The sequence below is a fragment of the Sphaeramia orbicularis genome, chromosome 20 (genome assembly GCF_902148855.1).
Source record: "Sphaeramia orbicularis chromosome 20, fSphaOr1.1, whole genome shotgun sequence".
In the NCBI taxonomy this organism is placed as follows: domain Eukaryota; kingdom Metazoa; phylum Chordata; class Actinopteri; order Kurtiformes; family Apogonidae; genus Sphaeramia; species Sphaeramia orbicularis.
In genome coordinates, this window is record NC_043976.1 from 19,218,165 (window position 1) to 19,241,721 (window position 23,557).

The 23,557-nt window shown below is 36.4% G+C and overlaps 1 protein-coding gene across 2 annotated transcripts; it reads left to right on the forward strand.

Moving 5' to 3' along the window:
• Positions 1-21,036: 21,036 nt before the first annotated feature.
• Positions 21,037-23,557, forward strand: LOC115410931 (cystatin-A-like). 2 transcript variants are annotated; one of them, XM_030122767.1, is made up of 5 exons: positions 21,037-21,462; positions 22,325-22,366; positions 22,860-22,925; positions 23,025-23,126; positions 23,239-23,557. In XM_030122767.1, the coding sequence occupies exons 2-5, from the start codon at positions 22,328-22,330 to the stop codon at positions 23,365-23,367; spliced, it is 336 nt and encodes a 111-aa protein (XP_029978627.1). In that variant the 5' UTR covers positions 21,037-21,462; positions 22,325-22,327; the 3' UTR covers positions 23,368-23,557. The 2 variants fall into 2 exon arrangements, with proteins under 2 accessions (XP_029978627.1, XP_029978626.1); XM_030122766.1 differs by having other exon boundaries at positions 21,037-22,366.

Consider the following 23,557-nt stretch of genomic DNA (forward strand, 5'->3'; position numbering starts at 1 on the left):
TCTTGAGATCAAGTGACATTTGAGCCAAAATTTATAGATAATCTTTAAGTGTTCCAGGTATATTGCATTTGTAAAAATGCAAAAGCCGAAGGTCATAAAACTTGACCTTTAACCCTCGGCCACCAAATTATTTTCAGTTCATCTTTGAGTTCAAATAAATGTTTGTGCCAAATCTGAAGACATTTGATTGGTTGATGAATTTAGATGTGTGGACACTTTATTTTTTTCTGTTATTTAAATCTTCCTATTTCTTCTCCTGTGAAATGCTCTATTCCTGCTACATGGTGGGAGCTGGAAAACACCCCTTTTTGGAGTTTGGTTTGGGCCCACCTCAAGGCCGGCGGTAGGCGTGGGCAGAGGTGGGCTAAGCCCACCCAAATGTCTGTCTTGCCCACCCAATCAAAAGTTTAGGGAAAACGTTTATCCAATAGAAAAACATAATAGACTACACTTGCCTCTTATTTGCGATTGGATGGGCAGCCTACAGCCCTCCCTATTCCGTCAATGACTGGTTGCCATTATTGTTTTGCATTTCCTGAGCTTTCTTCACTGACAGCAGCTTACAGTCTGTTTCTGGGCTACAGAGAGTTAAACGTCCCTCCTTGGTCTCTCCTGCACCTGTCGAGGTCACTGCTGCACCTGTCGTGGTTTCTGTTTAACACCGCGATTCTCTCAATCGGAATTTCACTGTATCTGTGGCTTGTTGATGTGCTCTTGGGCTGAGCATCGTCTCTGGGCTCCCACAGACCAGCCGGCCCAGTTTGGCGGCCACTCACATCACGTTCTGTACGCACACACTGACTAAAGCAGCCCCAATAAAACACACACATTGGGTAACACAACACCAGTAAAACCAAAAAACATACACAGCGCCAGTAAAACACACACACACACACACACAGTCTCTCAACCGTCGCCCAAGGAAAGGACAAAAACTGAGTGAGGGGCAAATGACCTCTGTCACTAAATTATATTAATTATTATAATAATTTCGTCATGATGGTCTATATGTATATAGTTCTACTGACATTTGAATCTAAATTTCAGGATTTTAGATGGAAAAAGAAAGATTTGTTTTTCTCTTTGTCATTTGTCACTTTTCAGATTGAATTTGAATACGTTTTTTTGGTTTGTGAAATATGAAAAAATATAATTTAGTTTTTTTATTTTTTACTTTTGGCCCAGTTTCAGTTGTTTGTGCAGTTGTTCTGTCTGTGCCACTTTTCAGTCTGAGTTTGAACATGAGTAGACTACCTTCTTTTTGTATGAATTCTGGCCACAGTGAGAATAATTTATTTTATGAGTATTTAGTATTCTTTTATTTTCCATGCTCATCCAATGAAAAGAAATATGCACAAAGGACTTTTAAAATAATTTTTATTTTATATTAAAGAGTAAATGAACACAGATGAGCTGCCCAACAAGTGAATTTCTCTTTGGGGATCAATAAAGGGATTCTTGTACTTACATAAACCCCAAACCACTTCTTTTCAGTGCCGTCAGGACTGCAATTCAAATTGTGAGCCTTCAGGCCACTATTGCTATCGTCTGTACACACCAACCAAGTTGTCCACCTGTTATTTCAGCCAACCCACCCTAATATGACAGGCTAGAACCAGCCCTGGCCCACCCACCATTCTGTATGTGATCAGAAAAATTTAAGTGTGCTGAGTTCTCATTTAACTGTTCATATCACTGTTAGCACTGAATAAAACTGGTCTATATATAATTGAATATAACTGAATAAATATAAGTATGATATTTTTTTTTTTTTTACATTGATTATTTCAAAATTTCTTTTCTTTGCTAACTGGTCAGAGTCAATGTTTTATGTCATAAGTCCAAAAACAAAAATGAGCTAATTTCCTGAGTCAAATGTAAGAGTTAGACTACATATAGAGGACATGTCCACCATAAAACAAATGTCACAAAGAGACAAATTTAGCTTAGTTAATTCTGTCAGTCTAACAGCAACATTTGATGATGTCTGCAGTCTTGGGTTTTGTACTTTTGAAACTGTAGAAATATGGGAAAATCTGCCATAATTTAAGAACAATGAGAATGAGCCGGCAAAGGTGTTTTATTGCGTAACACGCAGGAATCTCAGGGGAAGTTCATCTGCAGCAACTGTCTTAACATGAATCAGAATACATAATTTTTTCAAGGTTCATTTCTAACAAAACCTCTTTTGAAAATAATGACATCAATATGTTCAGGTGCAACAAAAGGAAAGTTAGGGAAGGTTAGGCAGGTTATTTGCTCATTTGTTTTCTTTCTGATAGTTTCTGTGTTGTCTTCTTGGCTGTGTAGGTTCAGACGAGAAACAGGAATTGAGGCAACACAATGTTACATATTGTCGACATACTTTTGCAGACAGCCTGGGTACTCCAATCGGCTGTCATTCATCAATGAAAGGCCACACCCCTCCTACAAGATGAGAGGATCCAGAGAAAGATCCAGAGCAGTGTCTGGAGCTGCCAGCTATGAAGACAGCATACAAAGATGAAGAGGAATATGGGTAGTTACTGGAGAGGAGGAACCAATCTGTTGCCAAGGCAACGTTAAGGTTATCACCTATGACAAAAGAAGAAAAAAGACAGTAATATGTGTTAGTGTTTCTCATTCCACATCGTTCTAAAACATGGGTAAACCCTGTCTGACTTCAGCTCGTTCTGTGGCTCTCAGAGGAGGTCGAAGACCACCGTGGCTGGAGTGACTCACAGCCCACCACATTGACCCCAGACATCAATGAGGTCTCTTCAGTCAATCCCCTCTTGATGATTACATCTACTCTGATTGGTCCTTGAATTCCATAGCAACCATCCTGTATATAAGAAGTGGATGGAGCCACCCTGACCTCCATCCTTTGGTTTTACAAATGAAATACTTTAGATGTACTTACCTCGGGTCATCTGATTCATGGCTCGTTATAGCCACAGGTGACCATATCTGGACAAAAGGGAAAACCTGAGTGGGTGGGGAAGGTGGGGGGCAGGGACTCCAAAAGTTTCCATTAGTAATCAAGAGAGCTATCATATAGATTTGTCTATCATGGTCCGACACAGTTGACCTTAAAGCTAATATCCCTAAAATGTCATTAATGGATTTTTTTTTTTTTTTTTTTTAAATGGACCAACCCCTAGAAGCATTAGCGCACAGGTGTCAAATTTGGCCCATGGGCCAAAACCGTGGGTTGAATTTGTGATTTGTAAAAATTACACTGATGATATTAGCAATCATTTTAGTTCAGGGGTCACATTCAGCCCAATTCAATCTAAGTGAGTCAGAATACTACCACAATAACCTATAAGACAACTCCAAATTGTTTGGTGTAAAAAAAAAAAAAAAATTAGGAAATTCTTTACATTTACAAACTATTTTCACAAAAAAAATATGAACAGCCTGAACAAATATGAACAACCTGAAATGTCCTAAAGAGAAGTAAGTGCAATTTTAACAATATTCTGCCTGTTACTAAATGTTTTGTGTATTTGTAGATCCACTGTGATCTTTAAGTTGTAATACACATGTGTAAATGATAAGTAGAGGCATAATATTGTTAAGATTGCGCTTATTTTTCTTAAGACATTTCAGGTTGTTCATGTTAATCACAAAGGCAAGTTTGTAAATGTAACCGTTCTCTAATTTAATTTTAGTTTCTTTTAATCTAAAAAAAAGAGAGAAAAGTTTGGAGTTGACATTACTTATATATTATCATATTATTATTCTACTGGTCCGGCTCACTTCAGATCATATTGGGCTGAATATGGCCCCTAAAATATAATGAGTTTGACACCTCTGCATTAGAGGGTCCATCTGATATAAACAAGACTAGAAAAACCCCTGAAAAACTGTTTTATATATTTTAAGGCTACTGGATCCAGGTTGTTTTGGAGCAGCATCTAGGGGCCATCAGTGGTATCAAACTATTAGATACTTCAGGTTTGGGTTCATTTTTGAAGCAAAAAAGTGGTTCTTTATTGTGGTTTTGATAATGGGATGGAGCAGGAGGAGAATAACAGACCTCAAAGACGCAATAAACAAACATCTAAGCATAGTGAAATGTTAAAGTCACCTTTGTGAGATGACAGTAGAGGGACTGACATATCCAACAGTTCCTTTGATAAGGCCACAGAACTCAGTGAACAGAAAGTATTGCTTGTTATTTGCTATAACAGTGTTGATTTACGGGGCAGAAGGAGGATTTCCATGATGATACCACTGCATCATAAATGGCAAGTTCAGTGTGATATGTAGAATCTAATGGTTAAGTTGGAGATTGCGATCGACTGAATACCCCCCTCTCACCTTCCTGTGGTGAGCAGCAGGTGTTTTGTCTTTTCTGGGCTTTTACGTCAAGGGGGAATATAAAGAACTCTGGTTCAGCCCCCAACCTAGGTGACAGTAGGACACTTTAACAGCAGATGCCACCTGCTGCGCTGTATAAGAGGAAAAACAAGGGCATGTCATGTATAAGCACCCTCTGTAGATTCCCATTGCTCATTTTAACCAATGACAGCACAATGATTCTTGTGATTCTTGTGCAATTAAACACTAACAAAAACTAATTAAGCAAGTCATTTTTGCAAGTGGATGTTAACACTGGACATTTAACTCATAAAAACCTGAACATCCAGCATCAACCAAAATCATCTACTGATCTTTAATAATACCTGTTGAACCACTAATCCCATCAATGCATGTATATAAATGTGGTAAGTCTTTTCATGTTCATCAGATATGACCCATTTGGACGTTCAGAGGCTCCAACACCATCATCTTCTACAACATTGATTCACCAGTAAAACTCATGGAGTTGGATCAATGACAGTGGATGGTCACACTTGTTTTGTTCACTTAATGATATATTTTACTGAAAAACTCACTTTTTCTTCAGTTTTCTCTGTTTTGATATATAACTTTTGAATTCATTAGACAAAGGGGTGAGAGCTAATAAGCTATGCTTCTTCTCACTCCTTTTCGAATGACTTTTTTTTCTTTTTCTTTTTGTGTGTATCATTATTTTATGCTTCCTTGAATTTTCATTTCTATATTATGTTGTGCAAAGAAGTCAAATAGTAGTAATCAGGAAGCTTGTATCATATCCATATTCAAAATAAATCAATAATAATAAAAAAAAAAAATTATGAGGTCTTATAAATACATGGTCAGTAAATTAAATATAGGAAAATCCATGATTGTCACTGAAAAATGCAAAATTCTGATGATAATATTATAATAAATGGTGATAAGTCACTTAAGACAAAAGAAAAAAATCACTTAAAAGTTGTGACTAAAATAGTTATGGGTCTTAAAGGATGATGATATACTGAATTTTTTTCTGGATAGTCATTCAGCATATGTGAATATGGGCTCTAATATGATGTACTATTAATCAGTAGTTTCTCAGACTGGTAACTGAGGAACCAACTCCTCATTAGAGCCAGTTTCATCAAAGCATTCAGTGGTTTTTGTGACCGTGCTTGATCAAACATTCAAAGTTCTTGAAATTTTCCGGACTGACTGACCTTCATGTTTTAAAGTAATGACGGACTGTCACTTCTCTTTCCTCAGTCGACTTGTTGTTATGACATGGATCAGAACAGTAATCGAATAGGGTTGTTCAATGTATGGAACTGGATACCAACTCCTACCTCTGCAGAACACAGCTGATGGTCTCAAACACGACGAGAGGGAAGAACTTTTACAAATTAGTTTTTGACAGGGCACACCTGTACATTGAAAACCACTCCAGGTGATTACTTCATGAATGTCACTGAGAGAATACCAAGAGTGTGCAAAGCTGTCACCAAAACAAAAGAATCTACATCACAGGTGTCAAACGTACAGCCCATGAGCCAAAACTGGCCTACCAAAGGTTCCAATCCAGGGATGACTTTGTGGAGTGCAAAAGTAACTCTGAAGATATTAACAATCAAGGACATGAAAATCATTTTAGTTCATGTTCCACATTCAGAACAATGTGAGCTCAAGTGGGTCAGACCAGTATGATACTATCATAATAACCTATAAATAAGGACAACCCCAAATGTTTTTCTTTATTTTAGTGCAGGGGTTGTCAAACTTTTTCACACCAAGGACTACTTTACCATAAAAAACTAAAATTCACAGACCACCTAACCAGCCAGCCAGTTTCTCATTTCCACCCTAAAAAAAAAACCTTTTTAAACAGCCTATAATACAATGTAATTAGATGTTGTATAAGTTGTATATTCGTCATTTACAGGAATGCAGCTGCAACAACTCTCTGCTATTTAGACACAGTCTGTCACAGTGCTTTACGTTTCATTTCAAATGCTGCATTCAGGACCCATCACTGTGAGCTGTATGCTCTGGTCTCATGGCCTTCACTAAGGCTCAGGAGGCAGCAGCATTGGCTTGTATTTATCTACAAAGCCGTATGGTGCAAACTACCCCCATATTTCTGTCGCCTCCTGTCTCCATCCACAAGTGGATACAACTCCCGCTCATCACATCGGCTCCTCCTTAGAGTCCCCAGAATTCACTTAGACCTTGGTAAAACAGCTTTTTCCTGTGATGGACCTTGGTCATGGAAGAATTTGCAAAACTCACTTCAGCTTCAGCATTTCATTACCTTGGGTGAATTCAAATCTGTTCTGTCAAACTGTCTAACAGAGGTGTGGAAGTGCTATCCTTAAACTGGTTTTCAGCTTTTTATGTTTTTAGCCATTTTATGCTGTCTTAATTTTCTGTAAGTTTTCTTGATTGTATGTAAGTTTTATACCCTGTTAGTTCATTTGTATTGTACTGATGTGCCTCTTGGTCAGGTCTCCCTCGAAAAAGAGATTTCATCTCAAGAGACTTCCTGATTAAATAAAGGTTAAAAAAAAATAGTGCTAACAGCCCAATGCTGAAAGAATGTCTTTGCACCTTGTTGCAAACATTGGTCGTTGTTCCTCCAGCTTTTCTCTTCAGTCACCAATCCATTGTCGTATTTTAGAACCATTCAAGTCACGCTTCGTTTTGTTTCACCCTTCATTTCTGATTAGTTACCTATTCTACTTCATTTCCACCACAATTCACAAGTCACAAGAGGTCTTTGATATGGCAATAGGCGACCTAGGTAACCTAACTGTATAGAGATGGTGACACAAAATGTGGCTTTGCATTGACAAATTCAATAAAAGTCTACTCTTAGGCTTATTTAGGCAACATTTGATTCACTTTTAATATAGAAAACAATTATTTGTACCCATAACTTTGCTTTGGAAGCCAGATGAGGGTGATTTGAGAAACACTGATATAAATTTGACTTTTTATGAGATCCTCTTGCAGACCACTTGGGGGCGCTAGCGGACCATCGCCACATTTTGAGTATCATTGTTTTAATTTAAAAAAGTAAAATTACATGAAAATGTTTATGTTTAAAAAGTATCCTTCCATAAAAAATGTGAATAACCTGAACAAATATGAACAACCTACAATGTCTTAAGAGAAGTGCAATTTTAACAATATTCTGCCAGTTATTAAATCCTTTGTGTATTTGTAGATCAACTATGATCTGTAAACTGTAATGTAAATGGTAAACTGAAGCATAGCATTGTTAAAATTGCACTTATTTTTCTTAAGACATTTCAGGATGTTTATGTTCTTCAGATTTTAAAAGTAACTTTGTAGATGTAAACATTTTCATAATGGGATTTTACTTTTTTCATTGTTATCATTTTACTGGTCCGGCCCACTTGACATCATATTGGGCCAAATGTGGCCCCTGAACTAAAAATGAGTTTGACACCACTTATCTACATAATTAAATATGTATTCTTTCACAGATGTCTGTAGTATTAATGTACAATATAGAAAGCAATGAAAGGTGAGGAGTAAAGACAAAACACTAATGAGAAAGGATATCTAAAGTTTCATTAAACCTGATATATTTGTTGATATCACACTACAGGGAAATGATTTACTGATATGTGGTTAAAGATCACATATTATATTTATGTGTATGTTATTCTTTTCAATTGTCCAAATTATTTATTCTCCATAAGTTACAGTACTGTGCAAAAGTCACCATGAGATTTGTTGTTTGAGCAAAACTATGACCACACATGCATTTCTTAGTCTTTGTAGTAATATATGTACAACTGGAATATACAGCAAATATGTAAACAGTATTAAAACAAAAATGCATATCAGAAAAAAAAAAAAAAAAAAGAAACTACAGTCGCAGAAAAAAATTATTAGGCCATCAAAAGTCATCAAAAACAATCATTATGCAATCTAGTACTAACTCCTGTGTGTATCATGTGACTAAAACAGACAGAAAAGAAAACATGGAATGCCTAAAAGCACTGTTTTTGGCAGTACAATGCCATAGCTATTGATGTAAGAACTGAAGTGATTTGGGTTATTATCAAGAAAACATGGAAAATGGCTAGATATCAGCTCTGAAATTAAATGCTTCTCATGTATTTCTGTTGTTATCATTATATTTGTCCAAATAACTGTGCCTTTAATTGTACCAGGCATTAAAATGAACAAGAAATTGAAGAAAACAAGAGGTGGTCTAATAATTTTTCTGCGACTATGTATGGGATCATCTGGACAGAGAAAAGGATTTAAGACCATGAAAGCCTCTGGGACATTCTGAAGGTGTCTACTATAACACAAGAGTATTTAAGGGAGGTGAAGATTTATTGAATCCAAATACATACTTTAGCTGTTAAAGCAGATTAGTTCTGATTGTTGTGTGTGTTTCAATATTGTGCATGTATTTTCCTATGTATTTCTTGTTAGAAATAAGGACACACACCCATTACAGCCCTGCAAAAACAACAACGCCAAAGGCTGCCTTAGACTTTTACACAGTACTGTATATTAACCCATAAAGACCCAAACACTCACTAGAAACCAAAACTATCTAGTCATGCAAAATGTTTAACCCTTTCATGCATGAATTATGAGAACCTTAATCAAGATTTTTTTTTTCCTGAGTGTTTTTATTCCTCTTTAGGCATGAAAAAAAAAACAATGTGATTGAATTTTTTTTTTTTTTTAATCAACCTGTTTTTCATGGAGTTACAAAAATGTCCACTCAGCTACACCATGAATTTTATTCTTGAAGCAAAGAAACATGTATTTAATACCCAATATCATAAAGTGATATGAAAACAGTGAAATGAAACCATGTTTAATGCAGCTAATCTGATGTTTTCTCACATTTTAACGTATTCTAACACTAGTTATTACTCACTTCATGGAGATAATATGCAAAAAATAAATATTAACAATTGATTTCCACTCAAGAACCAACCAAGAACAGCAAAGTTACAATAATGGTATGAATTGCAGTTTATGAGATGATGCATAAGTGTCCACTGTGTTGGTTGATATGGAACTAAAACAACAAAACCCATGAATATACAAGATTAAAAATGTAGAGTAACTGTCCACTGTAGAGACCACTATGCATGAAAGGGTTAATAACTTTTAATCCTATCAATCCATGTAAATAGCTGGTGTAAAATGTAGTTTGTCATCTTTTCATGGTCATCAGATATGATCCATTAGTGAACGTGGAAACACCGTCATCTTCTACAACATTGATTCACCAGTAAAACCCATGGAGCTGGATCAATGACAGTGGATGGACACACTTGTTTTGTTCACTTAATGATATATTTTGCTGAAAAACTCACATTTTCTTCAGTTTTCTCTCTTTTGATATATAACTTTTGAATTCATCTTGAGCTCTTTATAAACACATGGTCAGTAAATTAAATATAGAAAAATACATGATTGAAAAATGCAAAATTCAGATGATAATATTGTAATAAATGGTATTAAATCACTTAAAAAGACAAAAAAAAATAATAATAATTTGAAAGTTGTGACTATAATAGTTATGGGTCTTTAAGAATGATAATATACAGAAACATTTTCTGGATATTCACTCAGCATATATGTATATGAGCTCTAATCTGATGTACTATTAATCGGCAGATTCTCAGACTGGTGACTGAGGAACCAACTCCTCATTAGAGCCAGTTTCATCAAAGCATTTAGTGGTTTTTGTGACTGTACTGCAAAAATCTAAATCTTACCAAGTGTATTTTTCTCATTTCTAGTAAAATACCTCATCACACTTAAAATAAGACATAATCACCTAAAGAGTAACTTTTCAGTGAGATATAAGAACTTATTTTTAGACAATCGATCTTGAAAATTTTATTTCAAGAAATCTTACCAAGATAATTTTCACTTGTTCCGTTGGCAGATTTTTTTTTTTTTTTGCTTAATTCAAGATTTTTTTGCTCAATTCAATGACAGTGGATTGACACACTGGGTTTATGTTCAGTTAATGATATATTTTACACAAAAAGCCTCTTTTTCTTCTATTTTGTCTGTTTCTGATATAATAACCTTCTATTTTAATCTAAGCTTCAATGAATATTTACATGATTAGTAAATTAAATACAGGAAAATATCTTATTTGTACTGATAAAATACAAAATACAGAGGATAGTATTACAAATAAATGGTGGTTAATCACTTAAGAAAGGTTAGATATAGGGAAAAAGTCATTTGGGAACTGACATAGAAATAGTGCTGGGTCTTTATGGGTTAACATCTTTCTTTTTTTCTTTTTTTTTACATTGATAAACATCTCTTTCATACTGCAACAAAACCATAAATAATTATTCAAATCATATTGCTTCTGTGATCCCAAAAGCCAAACTAAGCTTTTGTTCTGATTTCTCATGGTGCAAACAGCCATGGACAATGTTGTAGAAGAAATAGAAACCAATTATAGTGAAATCCCAAAGTAAAGCACTGAAGTGAGTGTCCATGTGATCAATCAATGGCTGTCATCTATCACCCAACACCTTCTTCAGATGCACCCAAGGAGAAGAGGTTATTTATGACATTTCTAGGCTGAAAGCTGGATCGGTGGCTTCTGAGAAAACGTGAACGTGTTGTGCCCGAGTAACGATAGAATTTTTGAGACACGCACGCACCTTAGTCCATAAATTATGACTGATAATATGTTTGACTGGACAGCTGGTGATGGCAGGTGTTTACTGGTTGGAAATACTGAACAGCAGCAAAAGCTAAAGGTCGCTAACTCACATCTTCAGAGGAACTCATGCGTGAATGCAAGACGTCACCCCCAATAGCTGATGCAGGGCAGTTTCTTCCAAGCCAAGTCTAAAATCTTGCCAAATGCAAAGCGCCGCTGACCTTCAGTTATTAATTACAGCATCTACATCACTTCAAAAAAGTTCATTTATTTTAAAATGCCACAACACCTTTGCATCATCTGCATGTTTTTATCAAACCGGGCTGGTTGTGAGGAGATAAATGAATCCTTTAGCTGGTTTTAATTGCCTCATACCAGCATCATCTGTTGGTCAACGTAGCTTCGGCGTGACCTCATCTGACCATTGGATCTCAGAGACAGATGTGAGCGTTATGACATTAAAGTCCTGTTTCATATACACAGCTTTCAGTTCCTCATTTTGACTTGAAATGTCAGCAGTTTATATGTAATCGCAGTAAGGAAGAAAACCTGATCAACAAATATTCAAAGATGAAGAAATATAAAGGTGGTGTCACTGACTCATGTAGTTCATTTAGTTTGTTTTTATTCATACATTATTTCTTTTTATATTTTATAATTTGCATCAGTCATAAAATGCAAAGTAAATGAATTAGCAATAAGAAGCTTGAAAAATCTGTTAATCTCACAATTGAGGATTTTAATTTTATTAATGTTAATTGTTAATTAGGAAAAAAAAAAGTGTTTGATTTATGTCTGTTGAACAATCACATATGGCACACTGTTGCCCTCTAGTGGAAAATATGAGCAGTGCAAAAATTAAAACGACTGCTTTGGCTTTTTTTGCTCGATTTTTAAGTACAAATATCAGATACAGAATAATTAAATTACATATAATTTTATAACATTTAATTCATTTAAGTTATAGACATTGCATAATAACACATATAAAATCACTAAGGATGTTGTAAAGTTGTCTGCAGTAAGAGTTAAACAGGTGAAGTAAGACTTGGATTTTCAAAATAGGCATGTCAGTGCATGGGGAGAGGTGCTAGTTCATTGCTAGGGAACTGCTGAGGTGCCACTTAGCAAGGCACCCCACCCCACCCTAACCCCAACCATGAATAGTGGGAAAAAAAAAGAATTTCCTGAGTGAACTTCTTCTTCTTCTTCTCATTATTATTATTATTATTATTATTATTATTATTATTATTATTATTATTCTCACACACAAAAAAAGACGTAAGTGGGGACAATACCAGTTCAATATTTTACACTCACAATTTTAACATTACATCCCAAGATCCCAATTTCTGTAACAATTTTTATTCACCACCACTACACGCTTATATAAGAATACACTCAATATGTGTACACACACACACACACACACACACACACACATATATATGGGTCTGATCAAGCTGTAACACGTGGACACATTTGGTGTTCAACAGTCTCTGTCATGTAAGCAGAGTAACTTACATGCATGTATTATGCATATTTGAGTAGGTATTTATGAGCACTTTAACATTATGTATAAAAAATTTGGGGAGATAAAATTTTTAGGTGAAAAATGTCAAATTACTGCAAACAGACAAATTTTTTAAGCTTTACACAAACATTCTCGACAGAAATTGATATTGAGTAGGACAAAACCTTTCAGATATTATGTTCAATTATGTTGAAGATTAATTTTGGAGTAAAATATCGAGAAGTCTAAAAAGTTTTATTGACATGAGAATGTGGTAACGCTTGGACAACTCTTTACCATTGTATGCATCACCCAAAATGTTGACTTATTTTTCAAAACAATGAGCCAGATATAATCACAGTGTTTTATTTATGTATTTAATACTAACAGAGTGTTATTTACAACATGTGGTGGTTCATACTGATATAGGTAAATGACAAAGAGTCATTTCTCTGTAACAGTTCACAGATAGTCTTTTTAAATATGACAGTTTGAATACATTTTCAAATTTTTTAGATATAATTTTTAGCATCAAATTAGAGCTATATTTTTATGTCTGCTATGGCATGGCTATTATGTAAAAAGTACATTTGATAAAATTGGTTTTAACTTTTTTTCTACAAGTGGTATTTTAAAAAGGGTGACAGTCCCATAAAATAGATATATTTAACTAAAAAATGAGCCTAGTTGATAAATGATGTATACAAATTTACTTTTTCATGTTGATGTTCACATTCGCTTGATCGGACCCATATATACGTATATATGAAGGTTCAAGGTTACTTCATTTATACCAGTGGGTAGATTTGTTTTGCAGACAGAGTAATTGCAACACACATTGAACATGTTAGGCAGGTACTTGATCAAGTGTAAAGACAAAAAGTGCTAAGTGTTCCATCATTCATTAGTATAGCAGCATGGATAAGTAAAAGGATAAAATAAATAAGATCAAATAAATAAAAACAAGATGCAATAAAACACAATACAAACCTCAAGATGACAAAAACAGTCTCTGGAATAAAAACCAAGATAAGAACATGAAATTTAAAAATTAGAAGTCACAATAATAATAAATAGAGCAAAGAAATAGGATAAATAACTAAATAAGTAAATGAAGTGCATTGTCACTATTTCTTATTGAGCTCAGTGACAGCGACAGGAACAAAGCTGTTTTTATAACGCCATGTCCAGCACCATGGGACTAAAAACTTCTGTCCAGAGGAAAGGAGCTGAAATTCACCCCATAAAGGATGGGAGTCATTATTAAGAATTGATGAAGCCATCCTCTGTACCTGTTAAGTGTACAGGGAGGCGGGACAAGACTGGGACTCACCAATCAGGTGACTGGACCATCTGACAATTTGATTCAACTGAGGTCTGACCGAACCATGCCACCAGGCAAAAAGATAAAACAGACTCAGTAAAAGAATGATAAAACAAAGTTAAAATGGTTCGGTCAATGTGGAGGTGTGCCAGTTTTCTAAAGCAGTGAAGGCGCTGATGGCCCTTTTTACAGACAGATCTACAGTTTTCATTGATTTCATTTCATATATCCTCCTGAGACCCTGGAAAGTAAATGTTTTGGCCTTTTTATATCACATAATTGTCTTGACTGGGAAAGCACAATGCAACAGTTTTTCAGATACAATTTTTATTTTATATTTTTATGGGCTGTCCTTTGCAGTGGATTTTTTTCCTAAGTAAAGCTGTGAAACTCTGGTCCCCTACAGAGGACAAAAATACATTGCTGGGTCTCAGGAGGACATATATACACACAAAGATAAGGAAATGCAGCAGACCACTGCCATAGGCCATGTGGGATGCACTCATTTGGCTCAGTTTTGAGACTGATCTCATGAAATCGCAATTTATGTCACACCAGTTCTGATGGCATTTGGTGTGCTATACATACTTATCCATGCATTTATCTCAAGCAGGTAAGACTACTGTAATGACCTTCTCACTGGACTCTCTAAATAAGCTGTAAGACAGCTGCAGTACATCCAGAATGCTGCTGCTCGGGTCCTGACTAGAACCAGGAAGTACGACCATATTTGTCCCGTGCTCAGATCGCTGCACTGGCTTCCTGTGGCTCAGAGAATAGACTTTAAAACAGCTCTGCTGGTCTGTAAGTCTGTCCATGGTCTAGCACCAAAGTACATATGTGGCATGTTGGTCCCAAATGAACCATCTCAGACCCTGAGAACCTCAGAGACTGGTCTTTGCTGGTGCCCAGTGTCAGGACTAAACAGGGTGAAGCTGTGTTTCAGTTTCATGCAGCTAAAGTCTGGAACAGTCTTCCTGATGACGTGAGACAGGCCTCTACTGGGACAATGTTTAAGTCCAGGCTGAAAACAGTTCTGTTCAACTGTGCATCGAACAACTGAAAGGGTTCTATCTGCACTCTTCTCTTTTACTTTGTTTTAACTGATTACTATTTATGTTTTATTGATTATATTTTAATTGTAAATGTGTGTTTTTAACCTGTCTCTGTAGCATTTTTGTAAAGCACTGTTAATTGCCCTGTGTATGAATTGTGCTGTACAAATAAATTTGCCTTGCCTTGCCATACTCATTTCGATTATTTTTAACCTTAGCCCTAACCCTAACTCTAGCCCTAAGCTGAATGTGGTGTCGCAGCCCATTGTCTGCTTTATGATTCCATCACATTCCTTAATTATGCACTACTAATTATTTGTTGACCAAAATTATTTTGTGTTTGACACAGCGTGAACATACACGCGGAAAGCTTATAATGCGTACAGTTAAACTTGCCAATTGAAAGTGTTGAGTCATGATATCACATAGTCAGTTCTTTTTTCTCCCCCACATTTCAGAGGTACATCGAAGAACAATTACAAGTGTTATTTATACTTTCATTGGAAAATAAATTGCATTTATGCAAAAACAAAGGCAGAGACTATTTCTATCTACCAAAACCTATAATCATGACTGTATATAAGTGGCGAAGGCACCATAGACAAGCCTATTATATACACGACTGTAATCTTACTGAGTCTTCATGTGGAGTTTCAGCTGTTGGAGATTAAAACAGCAAATGGAAGCAGCTGCTAGCTTTGCAAACCACCAATTACTTCCCACCAGAAGTACTCTACAGCAGAGATATCCCATAGAGATGGTTTTAAAGATGCAATTGACAATGCACGTTACACAGGATTCCAACAAAGTATAATTAGAAGAAAAATAAATAAATCAAACTAGAAAAGCACTCAGAGCTCCGCCAAGGCAGATCAGTGCCCCCCCCCCCCCCATCATCACCAAAATTTAATCATTTGTTCCTTGTGCCAGTATCAACATTTCCTGAAATTTTCATCCAAATCCATCCATAACTTTTTGAGTTATCTTGCACACGGACAGACAGACAAACCAACGCTGTCAAAAACATAACCTCCTTGGCGGAGATAATTATGTGAATCAGCTGAGTAGGTTCAGGATGAAAGAAAAAACAGCAGGGCCAGAGCTAGTCTAAAGGTGCTCAGTTTTAGTGGAGAAGCAAAGGAAATGAAGAAATGCAACAAAATCATCACCTTACTGTTATGGCATGAAATTTGTAGTTTCAGCATCTACAAAACAGTTTTTTTTCTTAAAACATCATGCAAATATAGTTCACACCCCCCATTGCTGTGAAGTCTACATCTCTACAAGACAAAAATCATCAATCAACTGTTTTCCTGCATAAAACAATATTATGAATATTGTAATGATTCCATTAAAAAACAAGGTGCATCATCAGTCTGTCATCGCAATCTGCATGTCTTCAGTGCAATCAACTTTTTGGATGGTAAAAGGGCGACAGATACTAAAGACAGTTCTCTTCAAACACAAACAAATAATATGATCCATTAATATCAATGGGATTGCAATTATGTCTCAGTAAAATCAGACTGCAATTGTGATGAAGTGTCAGTGTTACATTAGCTTGTTTCTGCTTCCCCCAAGTGGCCAAAAACTGCAAAAACAGAGCACCACACTGATTTATAAGCTTTATCAATGTCAGGACTACAACTAATTCTCTCTGTCACATATGCTCATATCTGAATGGCAGCAGAAATTGAAGCATTGTGTTTTTCTTATTACACATGTACCTCCACACACAAATAAACACAGCTTTGACAGAACAGATGTTTGTCTCTTGTCTGCCACAGAGGCGATTTCTCAGAGACTGCAAGGGAAGCTCGGCTTCCCCTAAAACAGGGGTCGGCAACCTTTAACACCCAAAGAGCCATTTCGACCCGGTTTCCACGGAAAAGACAACACTGGGAGCCGCAAACACTTTCTGACATCTGAAATGAAGATGTTAGCCTATATATACCGTAAATTCCGGACTATAAGCCGCTACTTTTTTTCCACACTTTAAACACTGTGGCTTATACTCCGATGCGGCTTATACAACGATTTTACCGGTACCACGGCTTGGTGCCGCCGTGGCACCACACACCACGGTGCCAACGCTAGGTGCCTTTGCACCACCGTACCATGGCTTGGTGCCAGGTGCCGTGGCACCGCGGTGGTGCCTCGGCTTGAGGTGCCGGTGGTGCCGCGGCACCGGTGGCACCCAGTTGTGGCACTGTGGTGCCATGGCACCTGACACCGAGCAGTGGCACTGCGGTGCCATGGCACCTGGCACTGAGTCGTAGTACTGCAGTGCCACGGCACCTAGCTTTGGCCCCGAGGTGCCGTGGCACCTTGGTTGTGCCATGGCACCTGGCATCATTAAATGTTCTATTTTCTTCAGATATTTTTCTTTTCTTAGATTTCTCCATACTTGGCCTACCTGGGGTTGAAAGTCTTGATAAATGTACAGCGTTTTGGCGGGCTGTCAGAGAGTGTGACGCATATTTTGAGCGACGAAAAATAATATTATATATATATATATATATATATATATATATATATATATATATATATATAAAATTTTATTTTAATATTTCAAGATCACAATAATCTTACAATTTACAACTACAATTAAACAAACGAACAAACACAGATAAAATGCTTTGTTCAGATATTGTGCAGTTTTGGTGTCGCAGGGCATTCCGCACATGCCGGCTGCCGGCTGCCACGTCAAGTGCTGTCAAACGTCTCTGAAGAAGGCGAATGCTGATCACCGAAATTGCACAAGGTCTGAAGAAAGAAGTTAAAAACTTTGACTTAATAAGAAGACATGTTACATGTTTTTGAGACAAATAACATACACTTCAATCGGACACTTATAATTTATTTTCCCAAGCCACGCAGAGCCGCAACATAAGGATGAAAGAGCCGCATGCGTCTCCAGAGCCGCGGGTTGCCGACCCCTGCCCTAAAATTACAAAAATTAGATGGTTAAATATGTATGGTTGTGTTGGCATTTCATTGACTACAAATGTGTCAGAACATGTTCATCTCACAGACGAGTTCGTTCAGAATCAGCTTTATCACAAATCAGCGGACTCGATGTTATTCACTTCTTATACATTCCCATTGCACTGTTTTCTCATTCGATCTCTGCTCAGTGCATTTGCATGTAGACGCCCGACGTCCATGCACTTCAATGGGACTGAGTGGAACAGTTTTTTTCATTGCCTCAAAATTAGACGGTAATTGGATAAATACCACGATGTTGTCCCGCCCCTGGACGCCGGGTGTCTCTGGGGGTGAATGGAGCTGTGGGCGGAGCTCGGCCGGGCTGGATGCCGGGATTCTACATGCTGATTGAATCCCATTTGATTGACAGCTATTTTCAGATCTACTCCTTCACTTGACAGAGTTCAGTTTAATACCGTTGCGCATTCTGTTGTGAAATCAAGAGAGACACCACTACGAAATTACTTGTTCATTTCTTGCACTGTAAATAAAACACACTCATTGTACTTCCTTGTTTCAATTTAACATAATTTCAGTGTTTTCTTGTTTATTTGGTACAATACGACCATTTTCTTAAAAAGGAATGGAGGGCCGAATTTATGTTTAAATAACTTGAATTTTTTTTATTTTGATGAAAGCCGACAATGAGCTTCCCCTCTCTGAAAGACAAGCAGCTGCCACTGATCCATATACATACAACATTCAATATTTCCATACTTAACTCTATAGTTATAAAAATATCAGATATTTCTTTCTGTTAACAAGTGTGTTTTGATGCAGCTCCTCAACATTATTGCTGCATTAGCACAGTAGTATATTGTGGAACCCATAAGTAAACATATTTAGCAATATTCTTCCAATTACAGGTTCATTAGATACTTGACATACTTTCAAAGTGCAAAAAAACTGATCTGAAATGAGTAAAACAGCTGCAAATCAAACCACAAACATCTGGTGAAAGCATAAACGAGGACATGGCATTCATGACGTGGAAGTGAGAACAAACATGTCTGAAGAGAGGAAATAAAAATGACATTTATTCTTCTATTCTTCTTCTTCTCCACTTGAGGTGGTTTCTACCTTTTTTGCAATATTCATAAGGGGAATTTTATAAATCATTAATTATTTCCATGTATTAATAGGATGAGTGGATTAACAGGTGTTAACCATTATAGATCAGTGAATGATTTTGGTCGCCAGTGGATGTTTGGGTCTGTATGGGTTAATCTGTATTGGAATAAAACTGTAAATCTGTAAAAAAAAAAAAAAAAAAAAACAGTGTTGCACTGTGAATACTTTATAGATGCACTGCATTTATGTGTATAACATATGATAAGATATGACTTTATTTATCCCACCGTGGGGAAATTTTACAGTTAACAGCAGCAACATACAATAAGCAAATGCAGAGAAAAATACGGGTAGAAAAAACATAAATGAGTGAAAAATGACATATAAGAGAAAAATAAAAAATTTGGTATTTATATAAATATTTTTTTGAAATATAGAATTAAAATGGATATTCATATACACCATTAACACGTCAACAGATGAGACATCATTTTGCATTTTTTTGCATTATTTACTATTTTCTATTTAATCCAAGAGGGTTTTTAGATGCATCCACACAACTCTTATAGGTCTGTGTGTCTGTCCCATAATGACTCAGTTTGACAGAAAGTCTGAAGTCCAGCCTCAGTGGTTCACTTTGACTCCAAAAGTTGAGGTAACAGTGATCCGTCAAAACACACTGTTGGTCCTTACTTTGGACTTGACATGATGATGATGAAGACAAATATATAATAGCATAATATGGTGATAAGAGTATATAGTGTGTATGTAAGTGTAAGTATGAGTATCTCCCTTATCGCCCTATCCAGCCTGTGGCATGTTCAGCATGTGCACAACTGTAAATAGGATTTATAGCTTTCTTTGATTTGTCTTTATTTTTGATTTTGCTCTTTTTTGCTCTTGTGTGCTTTGTTTGTGCTCCACTCTCGCTGCTGTAAATGTGGATTTTCCCCTTGTGGGACTATAAAGGAATATCTTATCTCATCTCATCTCATCTTATCTTACGTTTCCTTACTTTACCACCTCCGCCAAGGAGGTTATGTTTTTGTCGGTGTTGGTTTGTCTGTCTGTTTGTGTGCAAGATAACTCAAAAAGTTGTGGACAGATTTGGATGAAAATTTCAGGAAATGTTGATACTGGCACAAGGAACAAATGATTAAATTTTGGTGGTGATTGGAGGTGGGGGGTGGGGGGGGTCACTGATCTGCCTTGGCGGAGGTCTGCACTCTTCGAGTGCTTTTCTAGAAAAGACAGCGCAGACCTTTGCTAAGGCAGATCAGTGGCCCCCCCACCCCCCCACCTCCAATCACCACCAAAATTTAATCATTTGTTCCTTGTGCCAGTATCAACATTTCCTGATATTTTCATCCAAATCCAGGGCACTGATCTGCCTTGGCGGAGGTCTGCGCTCTCCAAGTGCTTCTAGTCTTATCTTTTTGTTTTTTAGTTTAGTTTAAGAATATTATTTTTCTTTTTTTATTAAAACATGGTTACACATACATAACACAAACAGCAGAATCAGGGAATCACAACTTACATAGAAAAATAATAAATGAGTACAAAAAATAAATATGCATTCTCACACAGTGTAAGTGTGTATCTTATCTTAGTAAGACCTGCTTAAGCAGGTTTAAGCAGGTTGCATTATTGAAGTTCAGATTCGGATATTTTTTATTCATGCACAAAGAAAGAAAAATATATTAGACTTTCATATACATCTGTTTTAAACTGCTCGTGTATATATATTTTTCCTTCTCCGTGCATGAATAAAAAATATCTGGATCTGAGTCTGATATTAAACAGCAGAAAAGTCTTGGGTCAAAGGTTCATGTGTGAGAGTGTTGGTCACTCATTTGTAATCAGAGTCAGATATTTCGTTAATATGTTTTGAAACAGCTTCTTAAGAATTTCAGTGTTGTATTGTCAGCAGCTCCACCCAGTTGGTGAGGTGAACAATACAGATTTACGATAATCTAACGTTCTTAACAAACTGACTATTTCCTGTTTGAGTTTGAGCTAAGGAGCAAACTTCAAAGCAGTCCTTTTCTGACTCACCTTCTTCTAAATCTGTCGTCTATGCTTCAAGTATATTAGTCAATAATTCTCCAAATTTACCTTCACACTGTCTGCATGGTAGACACCTGACTTTTACTTTCTTGGCAGTTCTGAGTAGAAGTTTCTAAAGTGGATAGAAGAGAAAAGGTCTGGACTTCAGGCAGACCAGTTCAACACCTGCACTCTTCTTCCATGAATCCATGTTGTTGTAGTAAATTCATTGTGTGCTTTCGTTCTGTCTTGCTGAAATATACAAGGTCTTCTCTGAAATAGATGTTGTGTGGATTCTCTAAAACCTGTATATACTCATAAGCACTGATGGTGTTTTCCAGATGTACAAGCTGCAGATTCCTCAGACACTAATGTACCCCCATACCATCAAAGATGCAGCTTTTGGAGTGAACACTGACACCAGGCTGGACGGTCCTTCTACTCTATCATTTGGACGACAGTGTCAGTAGTTTCCATAAAGAACTCCAAGTTTGGGTTCTTTTGTCCACAGAACAATTTTCTACTTTTCTTTTTTCAAATGAGCTTTGACTCAGAGAAGATGATGGCATTTTAAATCAGGTTCATATACAGTCGCGGAAAAAATTATTAGACCATCAAAAGTCATCAAAAACAACGGTTATGCAATCAAGTCCTAACTCCTGTGTGAATCATGTGACCAAAACAGACAGAAAAGAAAACATGGAATGTCTAAAAGCACTGTTTTTGGCAGTACAATGCCATAGCTATTGATGTAAGAACTGAAGTGATTTTGGTTATTATCAAAAAAAAAACATGGAAAATGAATAGATATCAGCTCAGAAATTTAACTCTTATGCACTATTTGTGTTGTTATCATTATATTTGTCCAAACAAATGTACATTTAATTGTACCAGGCATTAAAATGAACAAGAAATTGAAGAAAACAAGGGTGGTCTAATAATTTTTTTCACATCTGTTTTGGCTTCTTCTTTACATGACAGAGTTTTAACATGCATTTGCGAGCTCACAAATGTCTCTGTATCTTACATCCAAAGACTTACAATGTGGCTGATATTAAAACAAATCTAATGTCATGTGAAAGATATCTTATCTTGAGAATGTTGTTCATGTAAAGCAGGAAACAGGTGACTGTTTTTATAATGAAATCCATACAGAGTCAGTTCTGTGGTTTATTTGCGTCTCCACCCAAAATGTGAGTAACTTTCTGCTGGTAGGCGTGAATATGCAGTATTTATACAGGGGCACAAGATGAGCTTTGGAAAGGGAAGACTTGTAACCAAACTGTTGACTTCACTATTACTGTTCCTGTACATCATTGTAGGAGATGGCAGCACTCCCCATCATACATGGCGGCCCCGGCCCGGTAAGAGGAAAACATTATTTTTTTGTTTGTTAATTCAGTCTGTTTATCCCTGACAGACAGTTCACTGGTCTTCACCTCATGATTTTATCTTAAAGTCTTTAACTGAAGTAAAACAAAGTGTATTTAAAATGTATAATGTTTCATATGGAAACATGCATTTAGCTATTTGTTGTTAATGATTCCAATAATCATTTTTATTTTTGTTTTGATCGTTAATGCACCAGTAGATTTTATTAAGTTTTCAATAAGTTAAGTTTAGAAGTGGTAGTAAAGTTCTGGTTTTGGGTTAGAAATTATTAAAACTTTCACAACATCAAGAGGAGTACCGTATTTCCTCATTTTCCTTTTTTTCCACATCAGTGCAGGAATTTAATTAATTCTTAATTTTGCAAAAAAGTTTATTTATGTGAATAAATATGAATTATTATTATGTGAATTGATAGCTGAGCACTTGCATCTAAACTTCTCTGTCAACTTGACCTCATCTTAACAGGTAATTCCAGGAGGATACGGTCCCATTGAGGAGGCCACAGAGGGATTTAAAATTCTTTGTCATCAGGTAAAAAAAAATAAACCATTGTTGTTTCTTTTATCCTTTTTGTCTTTGCTAAACAGTTTTTGGGTCTTCACTTCATGCTGTTTTTGGTTTCATACACAGCTCAAGACCAGAGCCCAGGCAAAAACAAACAAAGTTTTTGATGACTTTGTGGCAATTTCCTACCGGGCTCAGATTGTAGCTGGAAAAAACTTCATATTCAAGGTAAGTAAAAGCCTCTGAATACCTGCAGAATTAGCTGTGATATGGAAATGAGTCTGTTTAAGGAAAAAGAATGGAAACCCCAGCATAAATATATACTTACTCTTTCCTGTAGATTCTTGTTGGAGAAGAAAACTACATCCACGCCAAGGTCTTCTGGGCACTGCCCTGCTATGGAGGAGGAGTGGTGCTGGTTGATGTACAGGACAACAAGACTAAAACTGACTCCATCGAACCTTTCTAATGTGGCCGCAGTAAACTCATCAACACCTCTGGGTTTGAATACAGAGAGTTTTGCTTCTTTCACATCAATAAAATAAATAATTCTTTAAAATCAGCACATTAATCAGATTAAAACATGGCTGTGGGTATGTGGTGTTCAGACCTTCATATTTTACCTCTCAGATTAAAACACATTTCAATGAAGCATCAAA